At 37.6% G+C, this 14,543-nt stretch overlaps 1 protein-coding gene across 2 annotated transcripts in view; it reads right to left on the minus strand.

The window, feature by feature from the left end:
* Positions 1-616: 616 nt before the first annotated feature.
* CLMN (calmin) overlaps positions 617-14,543 on the minus strand; it is a 76,400-nt gene continuing 62,473 nt past the window's right edge. The window contains exons 9-13 of one of the 2 annotated variants that reach the window (XM_058026078.1): positions 12,421-13,731; positions 11,158-11,336; positions 9,870-9,930; positions 8,794-8,855; positions 617-7,311 (exon numbers count right to left, since the gene is read on the minus strand). In XM_058026078.1, the coding sequence (XP_057882061.1) occupies positions 7,158-7,311; positions 8,794-8,855; positions 9,870-9,930; positions 11,158-11,336; positions 12,421-13,731 (1,767 nt within the window). In that variant the 3' untranslated portion in view covers positions 617-7,157. Of the gene's footprint in view, positions 7,312-8,793; positions 8,856-9,869; positions 9,934-11,157; positions 11,337-12,420; positions 13,732-14,543 lie in introns of both variants that reach the window. The other variant, XM_058026077.1, reaches the window with a different exon arrangement.

Raw genomic sequence — 14,543 nt, forward strand, 5'->3', positions numbered from 1 at the left:
TCCCTTTCCCATATGCCATTTCCTTTCAGTGTGTTTATCTAATTTAGATATATTTTTCAGGACACACATCATGGGGCTGATTCTGCTGTATTCCACCCCTATTGTACTATATTTTCTTTTTTTCATACCCTGCAAGGGGAGTTAAGGTGTAGGGGGAGGTGCATAGTAAATATGAAATGGTGCTGCAGCTAGTAATTTACTAGTCCCCAAATCTAAACAAGTATATAGAAACAGCCCAGATAAATAAATTGTAAGAACAGTAAATAATTAAGACCAACTGTTTTTGTAACCTTTCCCATGGCTTCCTTTTATAAGGCCATTTTCTATGCATTAATAAATTAGAAATTCTTCCCCTTTATAAACAATTTAAATCCATTTGTTTGTTGACCAGAAAAAAGTTTAGATTTTTCCTCCAAAATGAAAAGTCGCTTTTTGGGCAAGTGGGAAACAATGCACTTTATGAATTTGCAGTCTTTACTGAGGTCTTTTCTCCTAGAACATGCACTTAGGTTCTGGACTTGAAAATGTATAATAGATTAAAATAATATTTATAATAGATACAATATATAACTATTAATAAATTGAACAATTAGAATCCACAAGACAAACCCACAGGTAACAGATTAGATACAGGAAGCCTGTCCATTTATTTCAAAATTGGAGATTCTGTAAAATAAATTGGAGCTATTCACTAGTAAATACTATTCTTATAACAGCATAACAATTTCTAGAAACATTTTGTTTACCAGCTATACAGAAGAATTTAGTTCTTTCTCACAAAAATTAGCTTTGATCAACTAGTGCAAACATCCAATACAAGCCCCTGACAGAAAGTATTCAGAAGAAATGTATTTGATAGTACATGAAAATGCATTTCCTTCAGTATATCTGGACACCACTCAAATCCTCCCAGCATTTGTTCTCATTTTTAAAAAATCATCATTCCTCATTTCACTTGTCAAAGAGAAACATGTATTTTAAATATTACATTCCTTACTTACAAATTATTTATTTAGGATGCAGTCCCTCATTAACTCTTTAGCCATCTAGCACTTTACAGTTTAAACTAGAGAACTTTAACAAGAAAGGTAAAACAGTTTATTCAGCTTTTTACACAGCGGTATACAATAGCAAAAGGTGGTATGCCTACTAAAATGTTTTGTTCAAGACAAAAGTACAAATTGAATTTTTCATTACAGTAAAAATACTTATTTGACTTGTGTAACTTATTTGGCATTAAAATGTGACTCCATTGTTTCTCTCAAGAACTCAGCAGCATATACATTGAAAGTTACTTGATTCACATCAGACCACTCATTTTGAAATAAACAAGAGTGATTTTCTGTTACAGTCTTAATAATGGCCATGGAGTAAGGACTCCCCTGTACAAACTAGTCCTTGGACACAGCAAATCTATTATGTGAATCAAAGAGATTCCAGGAAGGCCCAATGAAATTAAGGAAACTGGGGAATAAGACATTACCTGGTCTTAACACAGCAGTGATGACCAGGAACTAGCCTTTCTTGGAATGGTAGCTCATAGTATTTCTTACTAAGGTAAAATAATTTTTATTGGTCCTTCTAACCTTTTCATGAAGAAAAAGAAATTAAAAAAAAAAAGAAAATACTAATCACTCAGGGGCCAGTTTTATGTTCCAGAGACACAAACTTAAGACATTTCCCCCCACTATGGAGAGAAATAGCATGGGTCTCATTTTCCAGTATCAGCAGTAGCAGCTGCTTGGAAAGGAATTGTTAAAAGTGCCACTAAAGTGGGAGGAGGTTTTCCATGTCTTTAGTGGAGGAAAGAAATACTTTGATGTTCCACAATTTCAGTTAAGATAACCCTGAAATGACTATGGCACTTGAAAAAATAGGGATTAATTTTTCACCCTTTGTGAGCTCTGGAGTTGTGTGAAGCAATGGACAGAGCAAGCGAGCTACTCCACAGAGACCATGACTTTTCCATATCATTGAATGCACATGTATCCCATCCTCCTGCATGAATGGCTTCATGATCTTGGGCTGCAATGGGAGAGGACAAGCCACACTGTGTGTCCTGTTTTTGTATACAAACCTGGAATGGGAACAATGGGAAATTGGGGCAGCTGTAAATTAGTGTTATCAGTGGTGTGCCAGGGGAAGTTATTTACTTGACAAAAACCTGCACAATGCAGAAATACAAAGGATTTTGTGGTTTTTACCTCCATTCAGATCTGCTACCCATTAGCTCATTGGAAACAGCAGGCAACCTATTGTCAGGGTATGAGCTTTCAGCTGTCGCAGTTTGGGAACTTCCAGGGCCACACCCCAGCCTGAAACCTCACCCTTCCTTTCCAGTTATTTGTTCCCTGCTGCTGTTCGCTTAATTGAAGACAGAAGTAGATGTTAACTCGCTCTCTTTGGAGGGTTGATTCTGCAGAATTTAGGCAAACAAACGCTCTGTGTAACATGGAGGTAACTGAAGTGAGTGGTGCATGGTTGGTGTACCTTGGATTTGCATGGGCATTGCACAGGCTTCAGCGACTTCCTGGCCTGTGCGGCTGATGTTGATTTAAGTGCCCTCAGGGCCAGATCTTGTAGTGTGTGCTTAGCACACAGATGTGTTGCACTGACTTCCACAGAAGTAGAGGAACTGAACACATCTCTCGATGCATTCACGTTTGTGCTTGGCAAAAAGGGACTCCCAAGTATTTAAAGCTAGCATAAGTGATAATGCACAGTTATAATTATCATTGTGTTAGATGGCTGAATGTGATACCACACACACTGGCCAAGTGAATCTCCTAAAGCTCAAATTCTTTGAGGATTAGTGCAGAGAACCCTAAAAACCCCCACTGGGTACAGCATGGTACCCTTTTAAAGTCAGTGGAGCACTACTTGAATAAAGAAGTTACAGTGATACTGAACAGGAGTAAACTGGGAGTGTCCAGAAAATGTACTGGATTTAAGTGTGTTTAGGCGCCAAATATCAACATGTAGAAATTTCAGCCTCAGGAAGTTTTAATGGAAGAAAGTAGCTCAATCACTCAGTATATTTTGCAACTTTAGCTGAAAGTTTAACATCACAAAATGACATATTGCTATGCAGCTTTAAGAATCACACAAATGTATTCAATCATTTCCCCTGCTTTTCAGATCTGCTGTTCATTAAAAGCTCCTCTCCTGTTTGCAGTTTCCAGTTTTCAAATGGATGACAAAACCAATGCATAGCTTAATGTTCATTCTCATGAGTCATAATTAATAAATAATCGTATCACATACATAGAATTTTACAGGTACTCTTAAAATGGTTTTACAATTCTATTAAATATATAGATAAAATAATCACTGCTATATAAAAAAATCATTTTAAAACAGCTGAACTCTCAAGCTTTGCATAAAATTCTGTAGACACATTCATTACAATCTAGAAACTCAAAAAAAATACATTTTAGAGCTCAATCTCTCAAAAATATTCATGGCGTTGAAAATTGATTGTCGATTTTTACTGTAGTCTGTGTTTGCCCTGCCTTTGCACTGATAATTTCCTACAATTTGGCAAAAGCTATATTCTGGTCAGTTTATAGATTATGTGACTGTTTAACTCACTTCTTCAACTCTAAGTCATCTGCCCCATAAATGTTTAGTAGGGCTCTGTCTTTAATGATGTATCTTTCCTTGCACTTTCTATAAAATCATGATGAAACACTTTGCAGTTATGACTACAATGACATTGAACCATCCTATTACAGCTGCCACTCAGTCTTTAATGCTGCTTCTGTGAACACCAAACATCCTTTATTCAGTGATCCTCAAGGCACTTCCTGACACTTACACTTCACAATGCCCTGCTACCCACATTTGCTCAAAACCAGCAGGTTTTAGAAAAAGAGTCTTAACAGATCAGTACCTCTGTGTATCTGAATTCAGCTGCCAAATCAATATACCATATGTGGTCAGTTCAGGCTTAGCATTTTTCAACCCAGGCAAAAGTTCAGCAAAAACTTCTGTATTCAGACAGTGCACATACCTATTGGAAAATGGGCAGACAATGGATTGCCCACCAGGGTTTAAACCCTCCACTATCACCAGCCAGCCCTCTGGGCAGCAAGTTAAAATAGGCTTTGCCATAATAAACTTTTCATAATCAGGCTTTTAGGCAATAGCTCAGAGTAGACCACAAAGCCCAAAACCAAGCAGTGTTTTCAGAACAGGGCCCTTGCATTAAGGAATTGGATCTTGTGCTGTGGAAGAAGAGATGCAGGCTCACAAGTCAGTTTAACTGGGGGAAGCTGCTGCTTATACAGATGTCAGTCTTTACAGTTCGAGGTAAAAGCAAAACTCTTAAAGAATTCAGTTTTTTAAAGCACAATTGACCAGTGTAATCACTCTTAGTGCTCCACCCTGGGTCTTCTCACCCATGGAATGGCTGGGTAAGGTACACTGCTTCTTTTGTAGCACACCCACAACAAAACAAACCCCAAAATTGAAAGCAATGTAATACCAAGTATCATGGAATGACTTAGTTGGCTTTTTTCCTTCTATTTTGGGTGGAAGAAGCAATCTCTGTCTCTCAAGGGGACAGGCTGGAAAGTGTACCTCAGTTGAAACACTGGCAGAGATGACCAATACAATTGTGGGATGCTGTTTGACATTTAAACTGCTCATTGCAATGTATCAGTCACTCTTCATCAGTGGCAAGTAACAAAGAAAACCTTGGGTTTTCTCCTTCGTGGACAAAAGTACTGTGTAATGACATTTCTGGCATCACCACGTTCCTGTTCTCCTTCCCATTCTTCATGGATGTCAGTTCCTTAGCTAAGACATCCAAAGAGTTCCTCATCCTGATTCATTTTCTTAGGAGGAAGGAAAGAAGAGGGGAGCATACTTGATTGAACTTTGATAGCTGTAAAGCCCTATAAAGAGACTGCAATCCAACTCCAAATAGCCTCTGCTGCAGATTAATAAACATGGAAGAAGATACAAAGGGTCAGAAAATGTTATCATAAACCAAAGAAGCCTATGAAGAGTGGAACATAATGAAAAGCTGCCAACATATTGCTCCAAAGTAGTGTAGTACACTGCTGCTTGCAGCTATTTAATAGATGCCATACCCTAGCCTGGTATTCCCTGGTTTTCAGGATAAGCATAAAATGTTTCTTGTACTAAGTTTTATTCTTTCAGAGGCGAAAGCACTAACCCTTCAACTTTCTATTTTAGTCTACTTCCAGAAGGCACCTTCAAAAATTCTTATATAGGTTTTCTTTTGGAAGAAGGTATCACTGTCTTCTACAACAAGCACAAACAGGTTTATTGATCACAAAATCAGCTGACTCAAAATCTTGACTGATTTCATGAAGAAGATGAAAATTTTTTTTTTTACTTAAGATGATTTAAACCAAATTAATTTGGGACATTTTCATCTCTTCCTCAAGAACAATGGATCTTATTTCTAGGTTCATGGGGTGAATCCAGCTCTAATCAACAGTGGCAGGGCAGAATAAGAAAGATTTGAAAGGTGTTCAGAATTTTATCTTCAATGTTTAAGATCTTCTGTCATTCCTTACATCTACTGAATTCTAACTGCAGCTCAGGAAAAAAATCTCAGGGGGACAAAAAGCTTATGAAGAAGAATGAAGTGTGATGAATGGTTAGGATTGCCCCAGCAGATAACATGATTACAGACAGTTTTTAAATACCTGCAAATAAATTGCTGAATATTTTGATCCATCTTGATCCCAGGTGCAATTAGTTCATCTGAAAACTCAGCCAGGGCAGGGATACAACTTATGCTACCACAAAATATGTAAAACTTACAGCCATTATTTAATATCCACTCAGAGTAAAATTTTAAACCCATTCATTTTAGGAAGCATATTGCAGTCAGCCTTCTGAACTTTCAGATGGAAGCAGCAATGTGGTATAGTCTCATAAAGCACACCATGAAACTAAAAATGTGCCAATGAGAAGTAGTGACTTCACTAAAAGTCACATGGAGAGAAGCTACTGCTATGAAATTGAAGACTTCTCTTTTGTCTACAAAGCATGGATTACACCTTCTCTGGCAAAAATCCTATATGAAATATCTTAAAGTGATCATTGATGTGGACAAAAATTGCAAGAGGCAGAAGTAGCTCAACAGTGCCCATGGATAAGCCACAGGAATCTCTTTAGTCCCACTAGGAAGTCAATACTCGTTGTCAGCATTTTTCTGTATTTAGTTTTACATCTCTCATTTCTTTCTCAATTTAAATAGACACTTGAAAGGTATTTCTAATTCTTTTACCACACCCTAGTGCCTTAACAGTAGCCTCAGCAAAGCTGGTTACCTATTACTTTTTGTATATGCAAAAGAGAGAAATCTTTATGTGATTTGCTAATAAAAGCAGCAAAGAAATTGAAGGAAAAGCAGACTCAGAAGCACTGAGGTACTTTTAAAAAACTTTAGTTTCTGGCCTGAGATTTCCCATATAAAGTCTACTAAGAAGCAGCTAGCATGTATGTTCTTCACACTTCTTCATACCCAATTTTTTCCTGCAAATCAAACATACAAAAAGGTGCAGGATAAAAATTACTTTAAATCCTTAAAAATTCTAACTTACCTACCCCAATAAACCCTCAACCTGATTCTGTTGCTCCACTGGATTTGCTGCTGGAACTGTAATCAGTTCCTGATGTGTGTTTCACTACCTATAGCTCTGCTCTGCCCCCCCACTCTTTGAAATGGAAAATGTGAAGAAGCATTTCTAGCCTTGCCCTTGCAGGTGGTCAGACCCCAAGGTAAGTCATCACCATCCCTCTTCCATAGCTGTCAGGCCCTACATAAGAAAGTGAAGCCAGAAGAATAATTTTTGAAGACTAGAGCTCTGAATTGTTCATACTTCTACTGATAATTATCTGGTTTTATTTAGCATCTTATAAAGCAAGGCACAAATGTACAAAATCGCATCTACTAAATCAGATCATTTTTATATATATTTACACAATTACCATAATATAAAACGTGCTTTGACACTGTCATAGCACAACAGTAGCGGAATTGAGAACAACCTGATAATAAACACAAATACCAGGTTCTGGATTTCTGTTTGTGCTTCACCTGAAGGAACATATTCATATGCAGATACACAAAGCAATCCAGCCACCATCCCTTTATTTTCCACACCTCACACAGATCAAACTTTGTTGCTAAGCAGCTGTGGAAGGAGTAAAAGGCAGTAGACCAGCACCCAAAAGAAAATTACAAAGTAGAATATCTCTGGCTGCTCAAAAATTGTTATCTCATGAGTTGGTGCTGGAGTCTCGCTTGCTTCCAAGTCCTTTTTCTCCCTGAAAATAGGAGAGAATTCAGTAAGAGGCAAGGAAAGGAAGAAGAAACCTTCAGTTAATAATTACTGTGAAGATCAGGGGGTGGTCTAAAGGACAGCAGTTTAATGAACCTTTTCAGTCTAGTCACCTGGAGGGCCCCAGCTAGACTAGGAGGGGCATGCTGGGCTTTAGCAGTGTGTTCCTTTCAGAGGCAACAATGTAAGAATCAATCTTCTGAAAACTCAGACAAATTCTCAGGTAGTTTAAAGTAAGTGCCATTACAGCACAGCCCTCTGATGCAAGGAGATTTCCACCAGTCAAGAAGATGCCCTTTTATTTTCAGAACAGCAAACATAACACTGGGCAACACATCTCAAACTTCCACAGTTTTACTTATACACTGGATATGACTTGATATACTTTCCCCAAATCACCTACTTTCAGAGCCCCTCATGCTAGGCACTAGAATATTAAACAGATAAAGCCCAAGGCTTCCAACCAAGAAACTAACTAGCAGTTGAGGGTTTGCAGAACAACTCCAAAATTTCCACTTCAAAAATTTCCAGCTGTGGTTCATAAGGGCAAAGGCTGATGGATTTTGCCAGCACCACTGAGCTCTCACAAAGACAAGGAAAGGTCTTTTTTAAAAAGGCACAGTCATTTTATAATTTTCTAGTACTGCAAGAAAAACACTCCAGTAAACTGTTTTTAATCTACTTTTGGAGAAAAATGGCATTTTTCTGCTTGGGGCCTCCTACTGGATATATACCTGAGCATTACACAAAATATCTGCAAATTGTTCAACTGATACAACTGTAACAGCTATTTGTGTAATTTTTTTAACAGAGAGAGAGAGAGGCCAATGGATCCTGATAATATTTTGTGTGTTTTCTGCATCTAAATATAACAGCCATTTTACCTAGAAGTTGTGGGAGGTACTATTCAGTATCAGCTAAGAGGCAAAACCTAAAGTGGTCCTTGTTTCTTAAAGATATTTAGACCCTAATACCAAAGGGATGCATGTGTTCATGACCAATCACCCTAAGTCTAAACTAAACACACATACAAATTACCAAAACTACAGATGCTCCAACAGAGGCCGGTCCTCCACTGAAGAAATTGACTTTCCCTGGCACTGATCTCACTAAACATTGTTTTGACAGTCTTCCAAACCTGGAAAGAGTCATCACTGCCAGAGGGGCTAATATTTGAAGTTGTCCCACTCTTCTCCCAGCCTGAAATATCTACCATGTGGGGAAAATGCTCAGAGTCTTGCTGAGACAGCTGAATCTTTCAAGTCAATCAAAGGCATTTCAATCAAGGGACAGATTGAGCAATAAGGAAATTTTGTGTCTTACACCTATGCAAAATGTGGACTCTGAGCCATTACAGAAGACAGTTGCTACCATTGCAATTAATTTCCAGCTCCCTTTGTATCACTGCTAGTAGTAGCTAGGAGTTATGGCTTCCTTGCAAAAGTCAGTCTGAATCAGAAACACTCACCCAATGATTAATGGATTTTCATCCATATCTGTCATCTTCTGCTCATTTACACCATAGGTTTCCTTAAACAAACCACAAACAGATCAGACAACCAAACTCAGCATCTCACAAAGGTGGTAACTGTATTTTGTGCAAATTGTATCTAATGTTTCCTCAAATAAAAGGAAAGTGTGCTTATAAACATGTTTTCCGTCAGCAGATCCAGCACTGCAGTCTGGTGCACACACAGAAAAGGAAAAAAGTTGTGAAATAAGATTTTTTTGCTTTCAACTGCTTTCATTAGTTGAATAAAATTCCCCTTGTTCATATGTATTTCTAGTAGCTCTGACAGTACTGCAAAACTAAAGCATCTGTGTGAAACCTCCCTTTCACCAAACACTTGCAGCAGCATTTCTTTAAAAACTCCAAGATGATCAGAATTTTATTTTTGTGTTGAAAAAAGGCTATATTCCTGTCCTTGCTCAGCATGCCCAGATTGCTGATGCTGTCCCTTCCTTTTAGCTTTAAAAATAAAAATCCAGACCTCAGCTGTATTGTGTGCTCTCAAGAAGCCAGTGTGAATCACATCTGTCATTAGGGATGCAGTTTCACATTACAACTAAAATTCTTTTAGGGTTAGTTGCTGCTACTGATAATATAATACACTGGTACTGTGAGGAAAAGAACCAGAGCCCAGTTTTGCAGAAACTGCTTTTCAGGAGACACCCACCATTTTTGCAGTGTTGAGACCAGGGCATCAACATTATACAGAGAATGCAAAAACTAAAAGAAACTGGAGCAGCAAACAAAAGCAGCTTCAAACAAGCAAAATGTTGCAGCTATACAGGTATATATTTGAAGTAAGATTTAAATTTACAACAGATTTAACTGTAGTATTAGGTACTCCTTTGTGAATTTGCCTAAAGTTTAGTATGTTTTTAGGAGAGTTCTGAAACTATGCAACTATGCCTGGTTTTAGCACTAAAATTATTAGAAGCCACAAGACTTTGATACAGTTAGAGGCCTTTTTACAGTGTGTGAACTTCTGGAGTTTGAGTGAACCAGAGAAACAGCAATAAATAAATGTCCACACTTACCTCCTCAGAAGCATTACGAGAAAACCTTTTTCGGAGATGAAAGTTGGCATCACTGTCACTGCTTCTGTATGTAAAAGCAAAGTTTTTAAATTCATAAAGTTAAGTTTAAAAGAGACACTGCAAATGGATGTGACAGGTTTAAGCTACACAAAACCACAAATATGCATTGCTGCATGTATTAGAATATGGACTGGAATTTATCAGCAACATGATAAAAATGGCTTCGAGAAAATCTGACCCACAATAAAAAATTCATATTCTCAAAAAGGAATCTTTTCTAAAATATTGTATCTGAGAGCATTTTTGCACCTTTGACATCACTGACATTTAACTGAGAGTATACCCAAGTTTTATGGCCATTGATATAAAAAATTGGACTGACAGGGAACAGTAAGCTTGAAGGGGACAAGGGGTTTTTCTAAGCAAACTCTCAAATTCATTAGAGTGCTCCAGTAATAAGCATCAACAAATTACAGTTCATGTCCCATAAAATAGATTACCTAAGAATAAATTAGAACATAAGAAAAACCAGAAGTAAATGAAGCAAAATTAGCTGAGTGTCTCTGTCCAGGGTCTGCCTGGGCTGCAGTTAAATTTCCCTAGAGCACTGGGCTGGGGCTGGGCAAGAGGCTTGGAGAGGACCCAACCAGGAGAGCTGACCCAAACTGACCAAAGGGCAGTGAGACCCACACACACACTTGTTCTTATATCTGTCTTCTGAAGCAACCACTACAACACTCTGCTTCCCAGGAAGTGGCTGGACATTGCCATGCTGATGGGAAGTAGACAATAAATAAAAATTTTTAGTCTTCTTCTAATTTTCTTCCACATGGCCTTTGACTTTGCCTTTTCATTAAAATGCCTTTACCTTGACCCATGAGTTCTTCATCTTATTTTCTCTCCAACACCTCATTTACTTGTTCATAACCAGAAAAAAACATCCAAAAAGTATCTACTGAAGTCAGTCAGTGTCATGCTTCCACAAAGTGTCACAATGCACACGGACTATTTCATCTACATTACAAAATAGTCTCTCTGTTAGGAAAGCAATAATAACACTTCCATGTTCAAAATGCATTGGGCTTCCTCTTGGGTTTTGTGTGGCAAAGTTTGTACCACAGTCAAGTCAAGTCCCAATGAATCACTCAACATATTTAAGAGAAACACAGGAAAAAGCCAATGAATCCAAATACTTCTTCCTAAAACAAGACTACAACAAACATCCAATGGACAGGGCAGTTTCAAAAGACCAGTAAAGTGTATTTGAGACAAAGTTAATGTGAAATACCTGGTAAATTCTTGGAATTCAGCATTTTCTTCCAGGTCATCTTGTGATAGACTAGTAATGGCAACATCTGAGATCTGAAAATCTTCTTCAATCATATTTTTCTCTTCCTCGTCTGTATTACTATTTTCTTCTGGTGTCTTTATGGCTATTGGTAAATCTTTTAGATGTTCTACTATGGCCTGTTGAAATGAGGAAATGTTTTGCTTTAGACAACATGACTGATTCCCCACCCTTCTAAATATCTTAGTGGTGCAGCCTACTTAGACACTCAATTGCAGATAGTATGAGACTTAAAGTCTCACTGAAGAAAATAAAAAAATAAATTAATTTCTTGAAAATCTTTAGTGATACATGGAATCATCAGTTCAGCATACATACACACAGTTGGAAAGTCAGATCTTTCTATTAAGAAGTCATGACATGGCTCTTTGAAGCAATCCACTGGACCTTTTAAAATCTACCCCCATTTAGTTCTTCAAGTTAACAGCAAACTGACTTCATTACTTTAGTTAGAGTCAGGACAAAAACATGTTCAAGCAACATGTAGAGCAGCATTAAATGGACATTCATTCCTGAAAAATGCTGTCAAAAATTACTGTGCTGGAAAACATGTAAGGCACTTCAAACTGGTTATCTGCAAGAGATGCAGGAGCAAACTGCCTAAACCAAATACCCCCAAAGTATCCATTTCTTTCTCCTCCTCCAGTGCAGAGAAGCCTTCATTTCATCCATGTAACATAGCCTACTCAAATTGTTTTTCTAAGTTTTTGTAGGCAAACTTACTTGGATTGAGATAAAATTATCATTGCCTGTATCCTTTCTTTAGAAGCAATACTAATTTATGTTAATCTCATAGCAGATTATTAGAAATACCCTGTCTGATAATCTGTTATGCCTAAGGATTTTACAGAAACCTCTATTTTAAAACATAATAAAAAGTCACATTTTTCTGTACTTTAAGGTAATCTTTTATGCATAGGGATTACAGAAGCCTCAAATTATTTTAAAACATAATATAAATTCACATTTTTGCAGTACCATTAGTATTAGAACTTATTTTCTCTTTTACAGTCAGATCTTCTCAGGGATCTGCAATTCCATTCATTCCAGTAGGGGGCTGTGGCAAACAGTGTAATGGAACAGGAAACTAGGTACATTTTGAGTATTTCCCCCAGACATTGCAAAAGGAAGCAAATAAAAACCACTGGGATCTGCTAAGTCCACATATATACACAAAGAAATGCTGGTAATAAAGTAAAATACCTCAGGATGTTGTGGAATAGTGGAAACTTCATGGTCGGTGGCCTTATTGGCATCTTCTTCTATTTCTAACTCATCTACTAGTAATGGCACTTCTTTTTCATCCGAAGAGTTCGCGTGACTGCTTGTTTTTGTAGTTTCCTCCTCGCTGTTCTCAGTATCTGTTTCTGATGGAGGGGTACGTAGCTTATTCTCCAAGTCTAGCTCTGGAGCATCTTCCTTATGGTCCTGTTCTGGTAAGTTCTCGTCATGTAAAACATCTGTTACTGTTTCAGAAGAAGCTTTTTCATTTCCTGTATCATAACCTTCGATACAAGGCTCCAGGTAAGCGTTCAGAACTGCTGATATGGGAACATTATAATGTGGATAATAAAAGAGATCATGGGGTATCACAGATACTTTTGAAGAACTGGATACCACTTCAGCTGCAGATTCAACTTCATCACAGCTGTCCAGGTCCTCTGGAGTTTTAGGTATATCTGAGAGAGAGTCATCAGATGTTTCCTGCTGTGTAGATAGTGCTTGGCTTTTGAGATTAGAATCATTCAGTGAACAAGTGTTTGTTTCTATTGTCTCAAGGCCAGGTGATTCCTTTGGATGTTCATCTTGTGAAAGTGTCTCTAGTTCCTTATTTAGAAGGTGGAGAATGTACTTCTGTGTATCTTCTTGTTTTGATGAATCTTCTGGTAAAATAATTGAAGACTGGGGTTTGCTGTCTTCAACTTTATTAATAGAATCATCTGTAAGTATACCAGAAGTCCAGGATACTGGACTCAAAGAAGAAGTATTGGCTGAAAGGCTCTTGGTTTCATTGTCATATTCAGTAGGGGTTTCCTTAGTTAATTCTTCAGAGTATTCTTCAAAAGAGTCGACAGAATTTTTCTGATCTGTCAGAACAGCTGGAGAAAGCTCATCATTTTGTTTCAGTGGATCATCAGAGATGCTCTCTTCACCTGACGTGAATTTATCATTTGGAACCTCCCAAGAGGAGTTGGATTCAATTACAGGTCCTGTAATTTTCAGTGAGGTAGGCCTTTGAGGCTCCTCTTCAGATGCTTCCTGTAAATCGCCTGACACTTGACTCAGTTTCCCATTACAATTTTCAGAAATGGTTTCTGATGGGATTCTCTCAGGGATATCATGAATATGGACCTTTGGAGGAGCCGGATGACTCCTCTCATGATTAACAGTATACATGTTTTCTTCATTTTCACTTAAAATCAAGATTTTGCCCTCCTTCTCTGACGGTGTGTCTTTGATGTGGACATATGTGGACTCAATTGGAAGCTCCCTGTCAGGATCTGTAAAGTCTTCCTGTAAGTGATGATACACCATTAGAAGACAAATCCTAGCTCAGATACCATTTTACATTTCCCAAACACAATGGAAAGAATAAATACCTAGTCTTTCAGTCCATTACCTTCTGAACTGCCAATTAATAACTCACTTATTTTGAAAGTAGGAAAACTAATTTGGCAAGTCAAGTGCCTTGAACAGAGCTCAATGTCAAGAAGGCAGTTGTACAGGAAGATCAGAATGCAGACAAGCCTACTCCTCAATTGTTAATGTATTTATCTCTCCTTGCTGCACCTGTGGAGACAACTGACTTGGCTTTTTGACACAATCCCAAACCCTGGGAATAACATAAATCTAACAGCTCAAATAAATCCACTGTGAAATACCAGCTCTATTAAAAGAAAGATAGTTTTTAACTTTGCTCATAAAAATGTCAACAAGTTTTAATGTCAACCAATCTTATTGCTCATCTAATCTAATAATAATTATTAGATTAATATAATAATTTTAATTCCAATTGCTTTAGTAATGCCCACCAATTTTATCAACTACAAAATATATGCCAATTGTAACCTTCAGTCAAGAAATGAGAGAAAATGCCTGTTTTTTCAAAAGGCCTTTGCCAGTTCTTGCCACTGTCAACCCTTAGTTAATCCTCAATTCTTTATTTTTGCATCAAAGTCCTGCAGTTTGTGTCATGCTTGTAATGAGTGCTTTTTACTGTTGTATTGACAAGATTCAGCTTTTGGGGTCTTGTGTCTCATACATGCTAAATTCAGACTGATCATGGCCCTCAAACTTGAGAGGATAGAAGCAAAAATTAAATTCAA

This window comes from Melospiza georgiana, chromosome 6, assembly GCF_028018845.1.
Source record: "Melospiza georgiana isolate bMelGeo1 chromosome 6, bMelGeo1.pri, whole genome shotgun sequence".
Lineage (NCBI taxonomy): Eukaryota > Metazoa > Chordata > Aves > Passeriformes > Passerellidae > Melospiza > Melospiza georgiana.